Source organism: Cavia porcellus, unplaced genomic scaffold (assembly GCF_034190915.1).
Source record: "Cavia porcellus strain 051 isolate PalLab524CR breed Dunkin Hartley unplaced genomic scaffold, mCavPor4.1 scaffold_28, whole genome shotgun sequence".
Lineage (NCBI taxonomy): Eukaryota > Metazoa > Chordata > Mammalia > Rodentia > Caviidae > Cavia > Cavia porcellus.
This window is the reverse complement of record NW_026947511.1, coordinates 48,281,388-48,294,945: the sequence shown is the minus strand read 5'-3', so window position 1 is coordinate 48,294,945 and position 13,558 is coordinate 48,281,388. Positions and strand designations below refer to the sequence as shown.

Genomic DNA, 13,558 nt, shown 5'->3' with positions numbered 1-13,558 from the left:
ATTGCCAAGTATAATGGGAAATGTTTAACTTTTTAGGTTAAAAAATTGTTGTTTTCCAAAGTATATAAAATGTTGTGCATTCTCATCAGAAATCACATCAGGATTTAGATGAGTTGATATGCAAACATATTTACAATAATGATCACGAGATATAATTTGTATTAATGTCATAGTTTATTCTATTGTTTCCAAGTTTATTTGTCAGAGAGTAATTTGGTTAAAGGAATAACTTTGGAATATATTCTGTTAACAAATTGAAACTATCTCAAATAATTCTCTGCTTTTTAGGGCTCTCATTGTGATCAAAATTTTACTAGAGTATTTAATGAAAGAATATAAAAATGTGTTTGCTAAAATAATGTACCACAGAATATAGCACTTTACAAAGTTAGACTTTCATTGTTATGTATTGTTTTAAGAAAATCTTTGGAAAATGTATTTTCCTTATAAAATTATGTATTAGCATATTTGCTTCCAAAAATGAGCAACATTTTGACATTTTATCTGTTTCACTGTATTTGAGTTATTGGCTGGCTTTTAATATTCAGTATATCTTTCTAAAAAAGACAGCCATTCAGAATTCTTATCAAGAATCTAGCTTGTAATCCCAGCACTCAGGAGACTAGGGAAGGAGGATCCTGGCAAGTTTGAAATCAGCCAGAGCTACAATGGGAGCTCAAGGTGAAGTCTGAGCAGCATAGCTATTACTTGTCTCAAAAAAGACCAAAAACAAACAAAAAAAGAAAGAAAGAAAGAAAAGAAAAGAAAAGGCCTTGTAATCCACAAATAAGCCCCCAAGCTTGAGTTTTAAAAATTAGGCAAAAACATATTTTAAAAAGCAGCGCTGATTTATTTTACCCTGGGCCCAGAGACACAGTGCAGCTGGAGACTACAAAAGCTGTGTGTCTCTCCTCAATACTTCCCTCCCCTCTAGTACCTATCACAGCTCCCAAAGTAAAGGTCATGGGAATGGATCAGGAAATAGGCTAATGGGAAGATCTTGTTTTCCTCAGCAGAGAATAGAGGAGTCTAGCAGCAATTAGCAACCTTTGTTTCCCTTAGAAGAAGACAGAGAAGTCTTGCAGGAATTTACAATTCTTTACAAAGGAGAGCATTGATTAACATATCAATTATGTCATCCAGAGGGAGAAGGGGGAAGGGGGACATATATACAGTATGGCCACATTACAGGTATTTAGGTATAATACAAATATAACAAAGTTCTTTTTTTTTTCTAGAGTACAACAAAAAGAAAAGAAAAGAAAAAAGGAAAAAAAATCTAATGGCCTGCATGAGGAAATTAACTAAAAACACTAACAATATAATGGTATCAGAAATGGTCATTTCCCTATTCTGAAACCATTCTCTTTTAATAGTCTTTTCTTTCAAACAGAGATGACAATGCACATTTCTTCCCAAGGTATCAGGCCCAGTCCACAAAGCATGAAGGATGATTTGTCAGATCTGTCAACAAATCCCTTGCTAGTTCCTAGGGATGAGTAAACAGCTTCACTGGAAACTTGAAACGTTTGCTTACAGAATCACTCAAGAAGAAGGGCTTCCCCTTCTTGCCAGTGCAAGGTGTTTTGAACGAACCTGCAACCTAGGGGGGGGGGGGGTCCTTTTGCCATCTTGAGGCAGCCAGGGGCTGCGAATGAGGTGTGAAATTGCAGGGTCATTGCAGGTGCCACCTACATGCTGAAGTGAGCAGGCCTAGAAAAACCCCAGGTGGATTCAACACCTACTGCCACATCAAGCATAAAAACAGCACAATTAAACAGGATTCCCAGCTCTTTGGAGCACAAAGCACTTTGACTGAAATTTTGTCTTATGCTCTAATTCTACCTCACAGTTTCATATCACAGTCCTCACATAAATTGAGATAAATTATTTCTTCCTCTGAAGAAAGAAAATCCCAGTAAAATTGTGGCTCACGCTGTAACAGAATGCACAACACTATCAGCGTGCAGAGTTCCAAGAGGAAAACCCGCTTAACATCCCCTCACGCACTTACTGTACAGAAATGAAACTCGGTGGTGTCTTGTGAGCTGGTCCTTCTGTTCTCTTTTCTATTTTCAAGTTAATTTTATTGGAATATTTTGATGTACAAAATAACCATATTCATCACAGGAAATTTCTACCTGTACATAAAGTATCTGGATTCTTCTTTGTTTAAACCCATGCCCACCCCTCCTTAATCCCTTCTTCTACTCCCTATATGCAGATTTGTTTCCATATTTTTCCTTCTAGAATATTTTTTCCCTTTGCCATTCTCTCCCTAATCTCACTCCCTCCCCTTGTGTATACAAGAAGCAAAATAGATGATAGATACTTGTAAGTAGGAAGAAAATATTCTTTTTATATTTTGTCCTTGAAACTGTAGGGAGCAGATGATTTTTCACTCTATGTTCATTTGACCAAAAAAAGTAACAAAGCAACTTTTCACTGCAGAGTGCAGAAGCACTGAGCAGGTGAATGCAGAGTGCAGAGGGTCCAGGAGGGAATGGAGGGAAGGCTCTGCAGTCTGAGATTCAAGATGGGCCCAGGGGCAGAGGAAGCCATCAGGGAGACATGTTCTGTGTGGTCCTGGGCACCAGGAGAGCCTCTCTCTGTGGGGGAACAAGAGCCAAGCAGGAAGCCTGACATGACATGGAGAAGACATGGAGCAGTAGAGACACAATCCTTCCCTTCAGTGCTGTCACCATCTCCTTAGCTCTGGAGTCCTGCAGGGACAGAGGACAGCAATGTTTCCACACCTCACTCTGCATGCAACTTCTCTTCACTTTCAGGTCCATGATAGCATTGCAGCAAGAAAACAAACAGAAATTTTAAGTTTCTCTGAGCCAAAGTAACCTCAAAAGTACAGTGTTCATGTTGTTAATAAAGAAGGTTTAGTGCAGGTCCCTGATCAGAACTTGCATCCAAAATCTTTCCCACTATTTTAATTCATGTTTCGTGTCCTTGATAGTCCTTTATGGGGAGAACAAATCTGTTTATGGTAGAAGATATGAGGATATTACCTGTTAGCTGAACTGCAAGAGTGTCCTGGAAAAGAGAGGGAGATTAGAAACATAAAAGACCTGGAGGAAAACCTATCCCCTAGTCCCCAAAGGCAGCATCCCCAGTATCAGATCTGCCACAGTGGAACCCTGTCCAGCTAAGGCAGAGAAAGAAGCACAAACTGAGAGACTGTGACTGAGGAAGCCTCTGTGCCAAGAAAGCCCTGCCCGGTGCTCTTGCTTCCTTACCCACAGCTGTGCAGCCAGTGTTTCTAGGGTGATCAGCCTGTCCTCTTGAATCTGCAGGGCACAGATCCTGAGATTCAACAAAGGGCACAATAAAGATTGCTTTCTCTGTTCTCAGTAAATTTGAGGTAACCTGAGAGAAGAAGGGTTTCTAAGAGGGTTACCAATATACTGAGAACTATCCTCAGTGAAGCACTATTTCTTTTTTTTTTTTTTAATTTAAGGAAAAAAAGAAAAGAAAAAAAGCAGAGAAAGGGTACAAGTTATACAGATTTACAGAAAAAAATAAACAGTAGGAAATCACTAGTTAATGGATTACATTTTGTCATCTCAGAAACAATTGTTCAAGTTACAAAATTGAAGCTTATAAAGTGGACATTCCAACAGTGAGATTGCAAACAGTTCTGTTCAATGATCCAACAAAACTCAGTAATTTCTTCCCTTAGAAAAGTATTGTTAGGTCTGAGAAGAGGGGGAAGAAGAGGGAGAGGAAGAGGAAGAGGAAGAGGTCCGTGGAAGGAGTGGAGTGGACGGCCCTGAAAGTAGTGGGTGGCGGTTGCTTTATTTTGGGAATGCGGGGAGAGACCCCCCTGGCCCCGGGGCGCAGCATCTCCACTGCACCTGGGGCCGTGGTTATTCCGGGAACACGGGGAGAGGAGACTGGCGCACTGGCCGCTGGAATCTGGCGATCTCTTTCTCGGACACGTGGCGTGGGGGAATATAAATAGCCTAAGCTTAGGACAGTGCCCTAAGGCCATTAGAAATGCACAGGTATTTCATTGGCACACGTTTAGCGCCAGAGACAGGTTCCTAGGGATGGGGGTATAGGGTTACAGTTAAATCTATAGGGGGCGGGGGAGGCAGGAGTCCCCTAACTTGGCTGCAGCTTTTCCTGGTTAAAGTGTCCGGTCTGGGCCAGCAACTCTTTCAAGTATATGGAGCATCTTACCCAGCAGTAGGCATCTTACCTTTCTGATTCCTGGAGTAGATAAACAGCCCCAAGGCAAGGAAGAGCAGACCCAGCACAAAGCCCCCGATTCCACTCAGCTTCTTGCTCTGTACAGATCCAGACTCGGACCCTGAGGGAAGACATCAGGTTTACAGAATATTTTTTAGCCTAGATCTAATTGCTTAATTGAGTCCCTGAGATTTAGAATTTTAAGACTAGAAGAACGATGAGTGCAGTGAAAATCCAGACTTGGCCATTTTCGGGAAGAAGGATCTAAAAATTGCACTGAGTAGGTGTGAGGCAAAGGCCCTGAATTCACAGAAATCTCACAGCCCTGCAATATCCCTGGATGTGTGCAATGTCTGTAACTCTGAGGCTGAGTAGCCATCCAGGATCATGGAAGGCAGAGCTGAAGGAGGACTCCACTCCTTTCAGAAAGACCCTGCATTGCTCCTCCTCAAAGACCACAGTGAACAGCCTGGAGCAGCAACCCCATAATCACAGACTCAGCCCACAGCAGGGTCAGGAGATAGGGCCAAGGAGCAACTGTGAGCAGTGATAACACAAGAAGCTTCAAAACAGGGAGACTTCTTCTCCATGAGAAGCAGTTCCCCATCAAAAAAGTGTAAGTGTTGGTAGAAACTTCCTGTTATTCCCGCATGGATTCTCCTGAAGGAGATCAGAAGATGAAGAAATTGAAAACACTGTACAGAGAAAAGAAAATTCATAGTGAGGGATAAGGGGAGACCCCTTATGGGTGAGAGGGCAACTGCTGAGGTCAGGGGTCCCCACTCACTCCACTCCACAGTGACAGGGCTGCTCCAGCTCACGTGCTCCACCTGGCAGGCATAAACCTCTCCACTCTGCGGAACAGTTTCCAGCATGACTAGGATCTGGAAGGTCCAGTCTCCATTCTGGATCAGGCCTGTGGACACCACCCCAATCTCCTGCTCCTGGCCATTCCGGAACCATGTGACTTCAATGTGTCCTGGGTAGAAGCCACTCACAGAGCAGACCAGGAGGTTGTGGTGCTGCAGGGGCTGGGTCTTTGTGGAGTACACAGTCACCTTGGGCTCAACTAGAAGAGGAAAGGGTAGAGAGAACCAGTCAGGAAGCAGAGCAGGTCTTCGTTGGCTGCCTCTCTGCCTCTCCAGCAACAGACCCAGATAGGCTCCTCACACCTGTCTGGGTCTCACAGGAGCCACTCTCATGAGCCAGCAAGTGAATCCACACAGCAAGGGCACAAGAGATTTGGGGGAAAAATTACATTTTTCATAACTTGACCTGGTAGTTCATTACTGATCAAAATGTTTTCAATTCTTTCCATAGCATATGAAGTATTAACTAAAAGTATGATATCTGGAACCAGACTGTTCAGGTTCAAATGTACGCTCTCCCTCTCCCTGGCTAGTACTGAAAGCTCATTGTATTTCTGTAGGAAGCATTTATCTTACCTGTAATTAGGACAAGGATATTGATTCAGCATTTAGTGTTATGTTAGAATTCCAGTACCTAAAATTCACAAGGCCTTTAGATTTTAGCCATCAATGTATTTTCTCTGTTTATCATTCTCCTGTTTGCTATGTGAGAATCTGAGTCACAACCCCAAGGAAAGCTGGGGAGGAGCAGTGGAGTAGGAAGGGGATGGGGCATGGAATCCTGGGAATGCTCTTTGTACAGAGCCACACTTTGAAGCAGGGACAGAGATGTGACTCTCTAAGGCTGAGAGCTGAGCCCCAGGGAACTCAGGAGTCCTGAGCAGAGGGAGAGCAGCAAGGGAAATGAATCTCTTAGGAAGCTCCCCTCTTTCTCACTCACCTGGGGAATGCCTCTCCTCTACCAGACACACCTGCTTAGTGTTCCCAGGCTGTTATCTGTCTCACTTTCTGAACTGACCTTTGTGGTCAACACAGTGCCTGGAACTTATTATTACATGTGCTTCATGCCTGGTAAACCCCTCATCATACCAGCCTCACTAAGGCATTGTTCCTAAGGGACATATCTTCACAATAGCAGAAAATGACAGTTATACAACTGCAAGTAAATCATGCCAGCGATGTTGCATCAAATTTTATTAAAAATGTTTACATTCTGGACATGAGCAGTATTGCACAGAACTGAAATTTATATCAGAAAATGGAGACGATACTGAATAAAATAGCAAGAAAGCAGTAAGAATATTTATGCATGAAGAACTCATAAAATCACTTAGAAAGCAGCAGGCCCCAGAGAAGAAATAGCTTTTAGGATAACAGTATTTGTTCATAGTTGTGGGAAAATGTTCACAAACATTATAAATCAAAGTTTAAAGTTAAAAATTTAAAGTATAATGTTCTAGAGTTCAGGCGGACCTCTGTGTTGGAGGGTTCCTCACTGGAAAATCCTGTGTAGCAACAATACTGGAAAACATATGTTTGTAGTGAACATAGCCACTTTTTTGTTATTTTCCCCTGAATAGCACAGCAGTGATGTAGATGCACACACAGCGTTAGGTAATGTAAGTGATTAGGCACTATTTGAAATACAAAGAAGCATATACACAAGTCACACACAAATATCACACTATTTTACAGAGCACACTGGAATATTTTTTCACATTTTGATATTCAAAGAACAACTCTCACACACAAAATAGTAAGGGAGAAATGAACTTGTCAGTATTTTTAAAAAAAAGGCATTGCTCAGTTATAAAGAAGGATATACTCAAGGCTTTGATAGGTAAATGAATGCTACTTGACCATACTCATAAGTGAAATAAATCAGACTCACATGTGGAAATATCATATTGTCATCCTAGCATAAAAAACTGAACGAGTAAGTAAGATCCAAAATGTACAACAGATACTGTGAAAGCAAAAGGGAAAGAAGTTGCTCAAAAGGAAAGAACACTAGGATAGAGGAAAGGAAAAAAGGAAGAAAGGAAAAGATTATACATGTAATATACGATATATACAATATGAACATATACAAGATAGACAGCTATGTTACTAATCTCTGTATATTCATCAAAAACAGCAGTTTGTGCTTTCACTGTTTGACTCTTTGATCATTTTTTCCTGCCTATGTCTTATAATCTGAATAACTACTTTGAAGATAACAATACTCAATATATTAACAAGTGTTAATCTCCTATTATTTGGTTTTGAAATTCTGTATCATCGTTTTTATTCTTATTTTGTTTTTTTAAAAAAGCTCTTACCAAGTGCAATCACAAACTGGCTTACAAGTAAAAAAAAAAATATGCAACCACTTTATGATTATTAGGTTATAAAAACGGTAACATCTGTGTGTTCAGTAGATCCAAGGTCAGTTTAGCCAACTCTTCAGCTATGCAAAGGCATTGCACTACATAAGCAAAGAAACAGACCCCAAACAGCAGGAAACTGAGACCCAAGAGAAGCCTTGGAGAAGGTCGCAGGGGCCTGGCCCTCTCACCTTCCCTCTCTTTACCTTCTCTTTTCTTCGGTCTCTTTCTTCCTCTTTCCCTTTCTGTTTCTTTCTCCCTCTCTCCATCTCCCTCCCTCTTTTCCTCACCAGTCCCAGCCCCCACACTCACCTCTCCTCTGCACCATGGTCTTCTCACCAATCTGATAGTTGTGTCTGCACACTGTGTCCACCATGGCACGCATCTGCTCCAGGAAGTCCTTATGGTTGTTCCAGGCCTTAGCGTCAGGCCTCCCCAGCTGAGTCACAGCACGGAACTCACTCACCTCGCTGTCAAAGAGCACTAATTCCTCCTGGTTGTAGATGTATCTGGCCAGAAGCCTCACCCGCTCACTCCCATTGGAGAAGTGACACTCCGATTTACCATACACCAAGAAACGTGCTGTGGGACAGAAGTGACCAAGTCACCGCCTCCTCAGGGAGGGCACTGCCAGACAGGCACACACCAGCAACCCAGGGTTCACCTTCACCTCCCCCAGAAAGGAAACACAAAGGATGAGGACCCTACTTTGCCACTGGATTCCCAAAACTGTCCCTCCACTAAAGAAAGTCTGGTCCCAAGACAGGGACTGGACCTCATTGGTTCCTCAACCCAGCCTCACTCCCTGCTGGGCCAAGGCTCATCCCAGAGCACTCCCTGCCCTCCCCCCAGCTCTGAAATCTTCCACCCTCCTGCTTGGGACCCTCTCCTGCAGGATGCACAGGCTTCTTCCTGCTGACCCTGCCAGGCCCACACTGACCTTGCAAACCCAAAGGCAGAAAATCAGACAGCTAGGAGTTTACACTGGTGATGGGAGGAGGGACGGGGGACCCTGCAGGGCTGGGAGAGGGCAGAAGTGTGGCCTGTCTTCCAGGGAAGAGCAGGAGGACCTCAGTGAGAGCAGGGAGGAGCTCTGAGGAGACTGTGGAATGGGCCAGGGAAGGGTTAGTTCCAGTGATCTGGAGGACCAGTGTGGCCAGGCCTGTGCTGTGTGGAAGGTAAAGGTGGTGCCATGTGTACAAGGCTCAGAGGACAACAGGGATGGACACACAGAGTGAGGGGACAGGAGTGGAGATGAGGGGTGAAGATTAAGGCATGTGTCATAGGGAACCAGCCTTGTAGTTGATGCCAGGATTTGGGATTTTAAGGAATGGAGGCTCTGAGCAGGGTTAGGGAGATTAAAATAAAATATTGATACAGGCCCACAGTCCTGTATCTGAATTTCTTGATTCAAAAAGCCACATCTCTTGGAAAATGAGATGCCAGATTCATTTTAAATGAATGGTGAGGTGGAAGTTTGTCTTAGAAACCTTATGGGTCTCTTGTGTTTCCTTAGTTTCAATATATAAAACTGCATACACATATAATGTACATGTAGAAGCTGTATGGAATGGTTAATGTTCGAAGTTTTACATTTTTTTAGTGTCTGTTACACAGTTTGATCCTGATTTAAACTTTTGGATTCTCACACCAGAGAAGCACTGTGACATCTTAGCATGCATGTGCCATACACTAAGGGTAACAAGACAGAGTTGGGGAGAAAGGAAGGAAGGGAAAAGAAAAAAAGAGAAGAGAAATGAAAAATGGAAACAAAGCTTTTGTAGATAAGGAGGGAAGAGGAATTAAAGGAAAGGGAGCGGCTGAGGGAGAAGAAGATGTGTCATGCACAGGTACAGTTTCCCTCAGGTGAACATGGTCTTATGTATATCTAAAGTGTACCAATAAAATAAACCAAAGGAAATACTGCTCATATTCTGAAGCAGCTCTGGAGATTCCCTTAACTCTGTGAGGCAGATGCCAAGAGCCATCCACTGCTGGACAGAAAGTCAGGGTCATGAAAACTGTTGTTTCCTCACCCCCAACCTTGTTCTTCTCAATAGATCTGCAGTCCTGTGGCTTCTCTCTCTTCCCCAAAGCCACAGTGACCACAAAAGGTGAATGTTTTGAGTTGATTAAAGAACCAGGACAGTGCAACCAAAGACACAAAAGAATACCTTCCAGACCTCTTCAGGAAGGGGCAGGAAGAACAGGATAAATGTGATCAAGGCAAGTGAGGATATTCTGAAGGGAACTAATGGCTATGTGTCTTTAACTGTAATATTTTAAAAACTGGAACATTTTTCTTTTGTATAAATCATATGTGTGCATATATATATACATATATATCATTTTAGTGCTTTTTGCTTTATATTTAATTACACTGTGAAGAAATCAAAAAGATTTTATAGTGCTGAGGTAAACATGATTTAATATATGTAAGAATTTGGAATTAGCAAAAGTAAAGAATACAGAATCACTTTACAAGGTTGAAGCATTTACAGAAAAGTATTTGTGTCAGTTATGTTGGTTTTTCACATTGATAAAAAACATACTTAAGATAACCAACTAATAAAGAAGAAAGATTTATTCTGGCTCACAGTTAGGATATTTCAGTCCATGGCTGGGCAGACTCCTGGCTATTGCTCCTGTAGAGCAATATAACCTGGCAGAGGGCTTGTAAAGAAAAATGTTCATCTCATGGTTGGGGCACAAAAGAATGAAAACACACTAGAACCTCACAATTCCCTTTTGAGGGCTCCCCTTGGAGAACATAAAACCTCCCAGGAACCCCACACATTCAAGTTCCTACCAAAACTGAAGCCCAAACCTTTAACACAGGAAATTTTGGAGAACATTCTATGAAATTTTATCATCTCTCATGGATCTCTTAAAGAGCTGAAAATTCGTGCAAATTTCAAAGAATTTCTGTAACAGTAACAGCATTGCTGGTGAACAAGTAGGAAGGATGTGGAGGCAGAAGGAACCCACTGTGGCTACGAAATTGGATTAAGATCCCAATAGGTCATAAGTTTCCTTTCTTTGTTGGCTTTAAACCTCATGAGATGTATTGGCTTTCATAATTTCCTCATATTCTTGCTTGTATGTATTGTGAATTACAAAAATTTGATGATAATTTATTTTTTGCTTAACTGTAGATTGCCATATATTTCAAATGAGATTGCCATACTCTTTCAAACAATTTTGTGGGGTCAAACCAGAGGCTGTAGCATGTGAGGGGAAACTAATGGTATTGAAAGGTTTCAAGCAGACTAATAAAATTAACACAAACCTATGACAGAGTTCCAGAACTGTGGGTGAGATAACATAGAACACCCCACCAATGTTCACTGTCTACAGCATAATTTCAATGACAAAGAACCTCTGTTCCCCTGCAGAGGGCTAAGAACAGGAGAAAGAGAGCACTGATCTCAACCTGCATCACAGCCTGACAGGGACCCAACCACTAGAGTTCAGAGAGCAAGGAAGGAGATGGCAGAGGACAGCCCTGGGTACATCCCCATGCATACAGGAGCATCACCTCAGACCCTGGTGAGCTTGAGACACGGGATCTATAGGGAAAAACCATCCCAATTTAGAATACACCAAAAATTTCACAGAAATATATCAAAAGTTGAAAATTTAACTATTTCTCACTTAAAAAGAGAACAAAGTTACATACCTAGAATAGACCAGATCTACATGTGAAGAACCTTAGAGGGAAGACATCTTCAATTTTTTTTGAAAAAAAAACCAATATACTAAATTCTAATATCTAGAAATTAGCTGAACATTGTTATTCTAAATTCCCTCAAGGCCCTGAGAGAACTTAAAAAGCAACGCATTATGTAGAGAATCTTCTTGCATGGGTGAAGACAGGAACTCATCCAAGAAAACGGCATATGTTTTAAGGAACTTGCCCTGGACAAAGTGAGAAAGTTAACATCATTCCGACTCCCACCTACTGTAGCTCCCCAGCTAAGGTGTGCACTCACGTCGCGTGTCCCTGGCCAAAGCCACAGGAGGACTCAGCACCATCAGTGTCACTGTCAGAGCTGCCATGCACGGGCCTCCAGGGAGCCACAGACACAACATCCTGGAGAGCAAGGCAGGACTGGGTCAAACTGAAGCAGAGAAGCCCCATTTGGTGAGGAGTGTGTGTCCTGTCTGCTTACATCGCAGATGATAAGAACCAAAGAATTCATTCCTGCGATGCTGTGTTGGGGAGTCCCAGTGTGAAAGGTCCAATCCACATCAGAGATGATCTGCATCAGCAGTTGCTGGCCAGACATTCAAGATGCAGGTACTCTTCTGAAAAGTGGAGCTTCCCTTCTGAAAAGTAGAGTCCACAGGTTTTTTTGTTTTTTGTTTTTGTTTGTTTGTTTGTTTTATAAGGATTTTAAAGGTTTGTTCTGGTGATCTCTGCAACACGTGAATTGAAATAGCACAGCTCAGTGGCTCTGTGCTGGACAGTGGTGGACCCACAAGTCTGAGCTGTGTGGCAGCATTCATCCATCATTTGAAGGCTCGAGCAGAAGACTAAAAGCAGGAGACCTCAGCATGACGCTCACTGTAGCAAAATTTAGTGTTGCTGACTTTGGGAAAGTATTTACTGCTCAGAGCTGCAAAGAAAGTCTTGTGATCTTTCAGATATTTGTGTAATTGAAAGCCTGATTCTGTGGGCACCTCAGGGGGCAGCATCCACTGGGAACTGATGACATGATGGAAATAAAGGCATTGATCAGGGGGACATTTCTGGCAAAGTAATGGTAATTGAATGAGAGTAAAGTAGTTCCAGTCAATACCAAGGGTCAAGCTTTCATTCTAAATTATAAACCTGGTTCCACTTATGATTACATCTCTGATGATCACGCACTCCCGACAGGCATGGTGGTGCTTGCCTGTAATCCCACCACTCAGAGGATGAGGCAAAATATTGCTGTGAGCTTGAAACCAACCTGTGCCAAATGATGAGTTCAAGTCCACTATGAAATCCACAGCAAAGCCCTGTCTCAAAACAAAAGCAGAAGCAAAAAGAAAGCACATTTCTTTTATTATCCTGTGTTTATTTTAAATAAGGAAAATTTTAACACATTAGTACTGAATAAATTACCAAGAGTTCAAGAACTAGGATAGCATTTAAAACAATATTAATTTCATAATTTACTATAATCATGTAATTTTTGAAATATGACTGTTACAGTTAAGTAATTATAACTCATTGTTTAATTGAAATATGAAATCTTAGAAAAAAAGTTGACATAAACCAGTAGCCATTCATAAAACAAACCCTGAAAGAAATGGGTATAGAAGGACCTTCTCTCAATCCAATAAAAGCCACTTGTGACCAATTTACTGCCAGGATCATTTTCAACAGGGAAAATCCAAAATTGTTCCCTCTAAAATCAGGAACAAGACAAGAATGTACACTATAATCACTACTTTTTAACGTATTCCTTGAAATAATTGCCAGAGAAGTCATGCAAGAGAAAGAATTTTTTTTATTTAAAGAAAGAGAAAAAAAACAGCAAAAGGGTACAAGTAGTACAGAATTTCAAAAAAATAAACAGTAAGAAATCACTAGTTAATAGATTACATATTGTCATCTTAGAAATAGTTGTTCAAGTTACAAAATTAAGCATACAAAGTGGACATTCAAACAGTGAGACTGCAAACAATTGTGTTCAGTGATCCAACAAAAGCTTAGTAATATGGTCATCTATCTTACACACCTAAAAACACTTGCAGTTGTATCCTTTAGAGCACTTTCTTTTCCTCTATTTTTTACAATAACAATTACACATTTTGGGTTTTATTACTCCCACTTTTCTTATTACTTTTTTTTTTGGAAGAGAATAAAACCAAATGAGACAGAACAAAGCAGAGTCAGTCACAACAAAAGATGAACACAGTACACGATGTAAAAACAGAATACAAGGTAATCAACAATGGTTACCATAATGCCTCTTGCTACCTTAAAAAGAACTGCCTATATAATCAGGTATAATAAAATTGAACAAAACAGTACAGGAAAAAACCAATAAAACATAAACATTGGAGATATTACAGGACTTTAAAAGAAGATAATAGTCAAACCAGAATGGGCATCATAGTGAATCCTAT

At 41.3% G+C, this 13,558-nt stretch overlaps 1 protein-coding gene across 3 annotated transcripts; it reads right to left on the bottom strand.

Moving 5' to 3' along the window:
• Window positions 1–238: 238 nt before the first annotated feature.
• LOC100719800 (HLA class II histocompatibility antigen, DRB1 beta chain-like) lies at window positions 239–11,616 on the bottom strand. 3 transcript variants are annotated; one of them, XR_010044156.1, is made up of 7 exons: window positions 11,431–11,616; window positions 7,751–8,020; window positions 4,991–5,272; window positions 4,214–4,324; window positions 3,249–3,315; window positions 3,021–3,045; window positions 240–2,723 (listed from the first exon to the last, which is right to left on the bottom strand). XR_010044156.1 is itself a non-coding variant. In XM_063239104.1 (7 exons), the coding sequence occupies exons 1-7, from the start codon at window positions 11,528–11,530 to the stop codon at window positions 2,699–2,701; spliced, it is 864 nt and encodes a 287-aa protein (XP_063095174.1). In that variant the 5' UTR covers window positions 11,531–11,616; the 3' UTR covers window positions 240–2,698. The 3 variants fall into 3 exon arrangements, 2 of the variants coding, with proteins under 2 accessions (XP_063095175.1, XP_063095174.1); XM_063239104.1 differs by having other exon boundaries at window positions 3,249–3,299; XM_063239105.1 differs by lacking the exon at window positions 3,249–3,315 and having other exon boundaries at window positions 239–2,723.
• Window positions 11,617–13,558: the final 1,942 nt, after the last annotated feature.

Bases quoted from the DNA above. Each gene is read 5' to 3' on its own strand.
- LOC100719800 (XM_063239104.1), bottom strand. From the start codon at position 11,530: ATGTTGTGTCTGTGGCTCCCTGGAGGCCCGTGCATGGCAGCTCTGACA. The intron at 3,046-3,248 runs GTAAGGAAGCAA...TCTCTTTTCCAG, and splicing joins CACTGGCTGCACAGCTGTGG to GACACTCTTGCAGTTCAGCT. The intron at 2,724-3,020 runs GTAATATCCTCA...CTGTCCCTGCAG, and splicing joins TCTTGCAGTTCAGCTAACAG to GACTCCAGAGCTAAGGAGAT.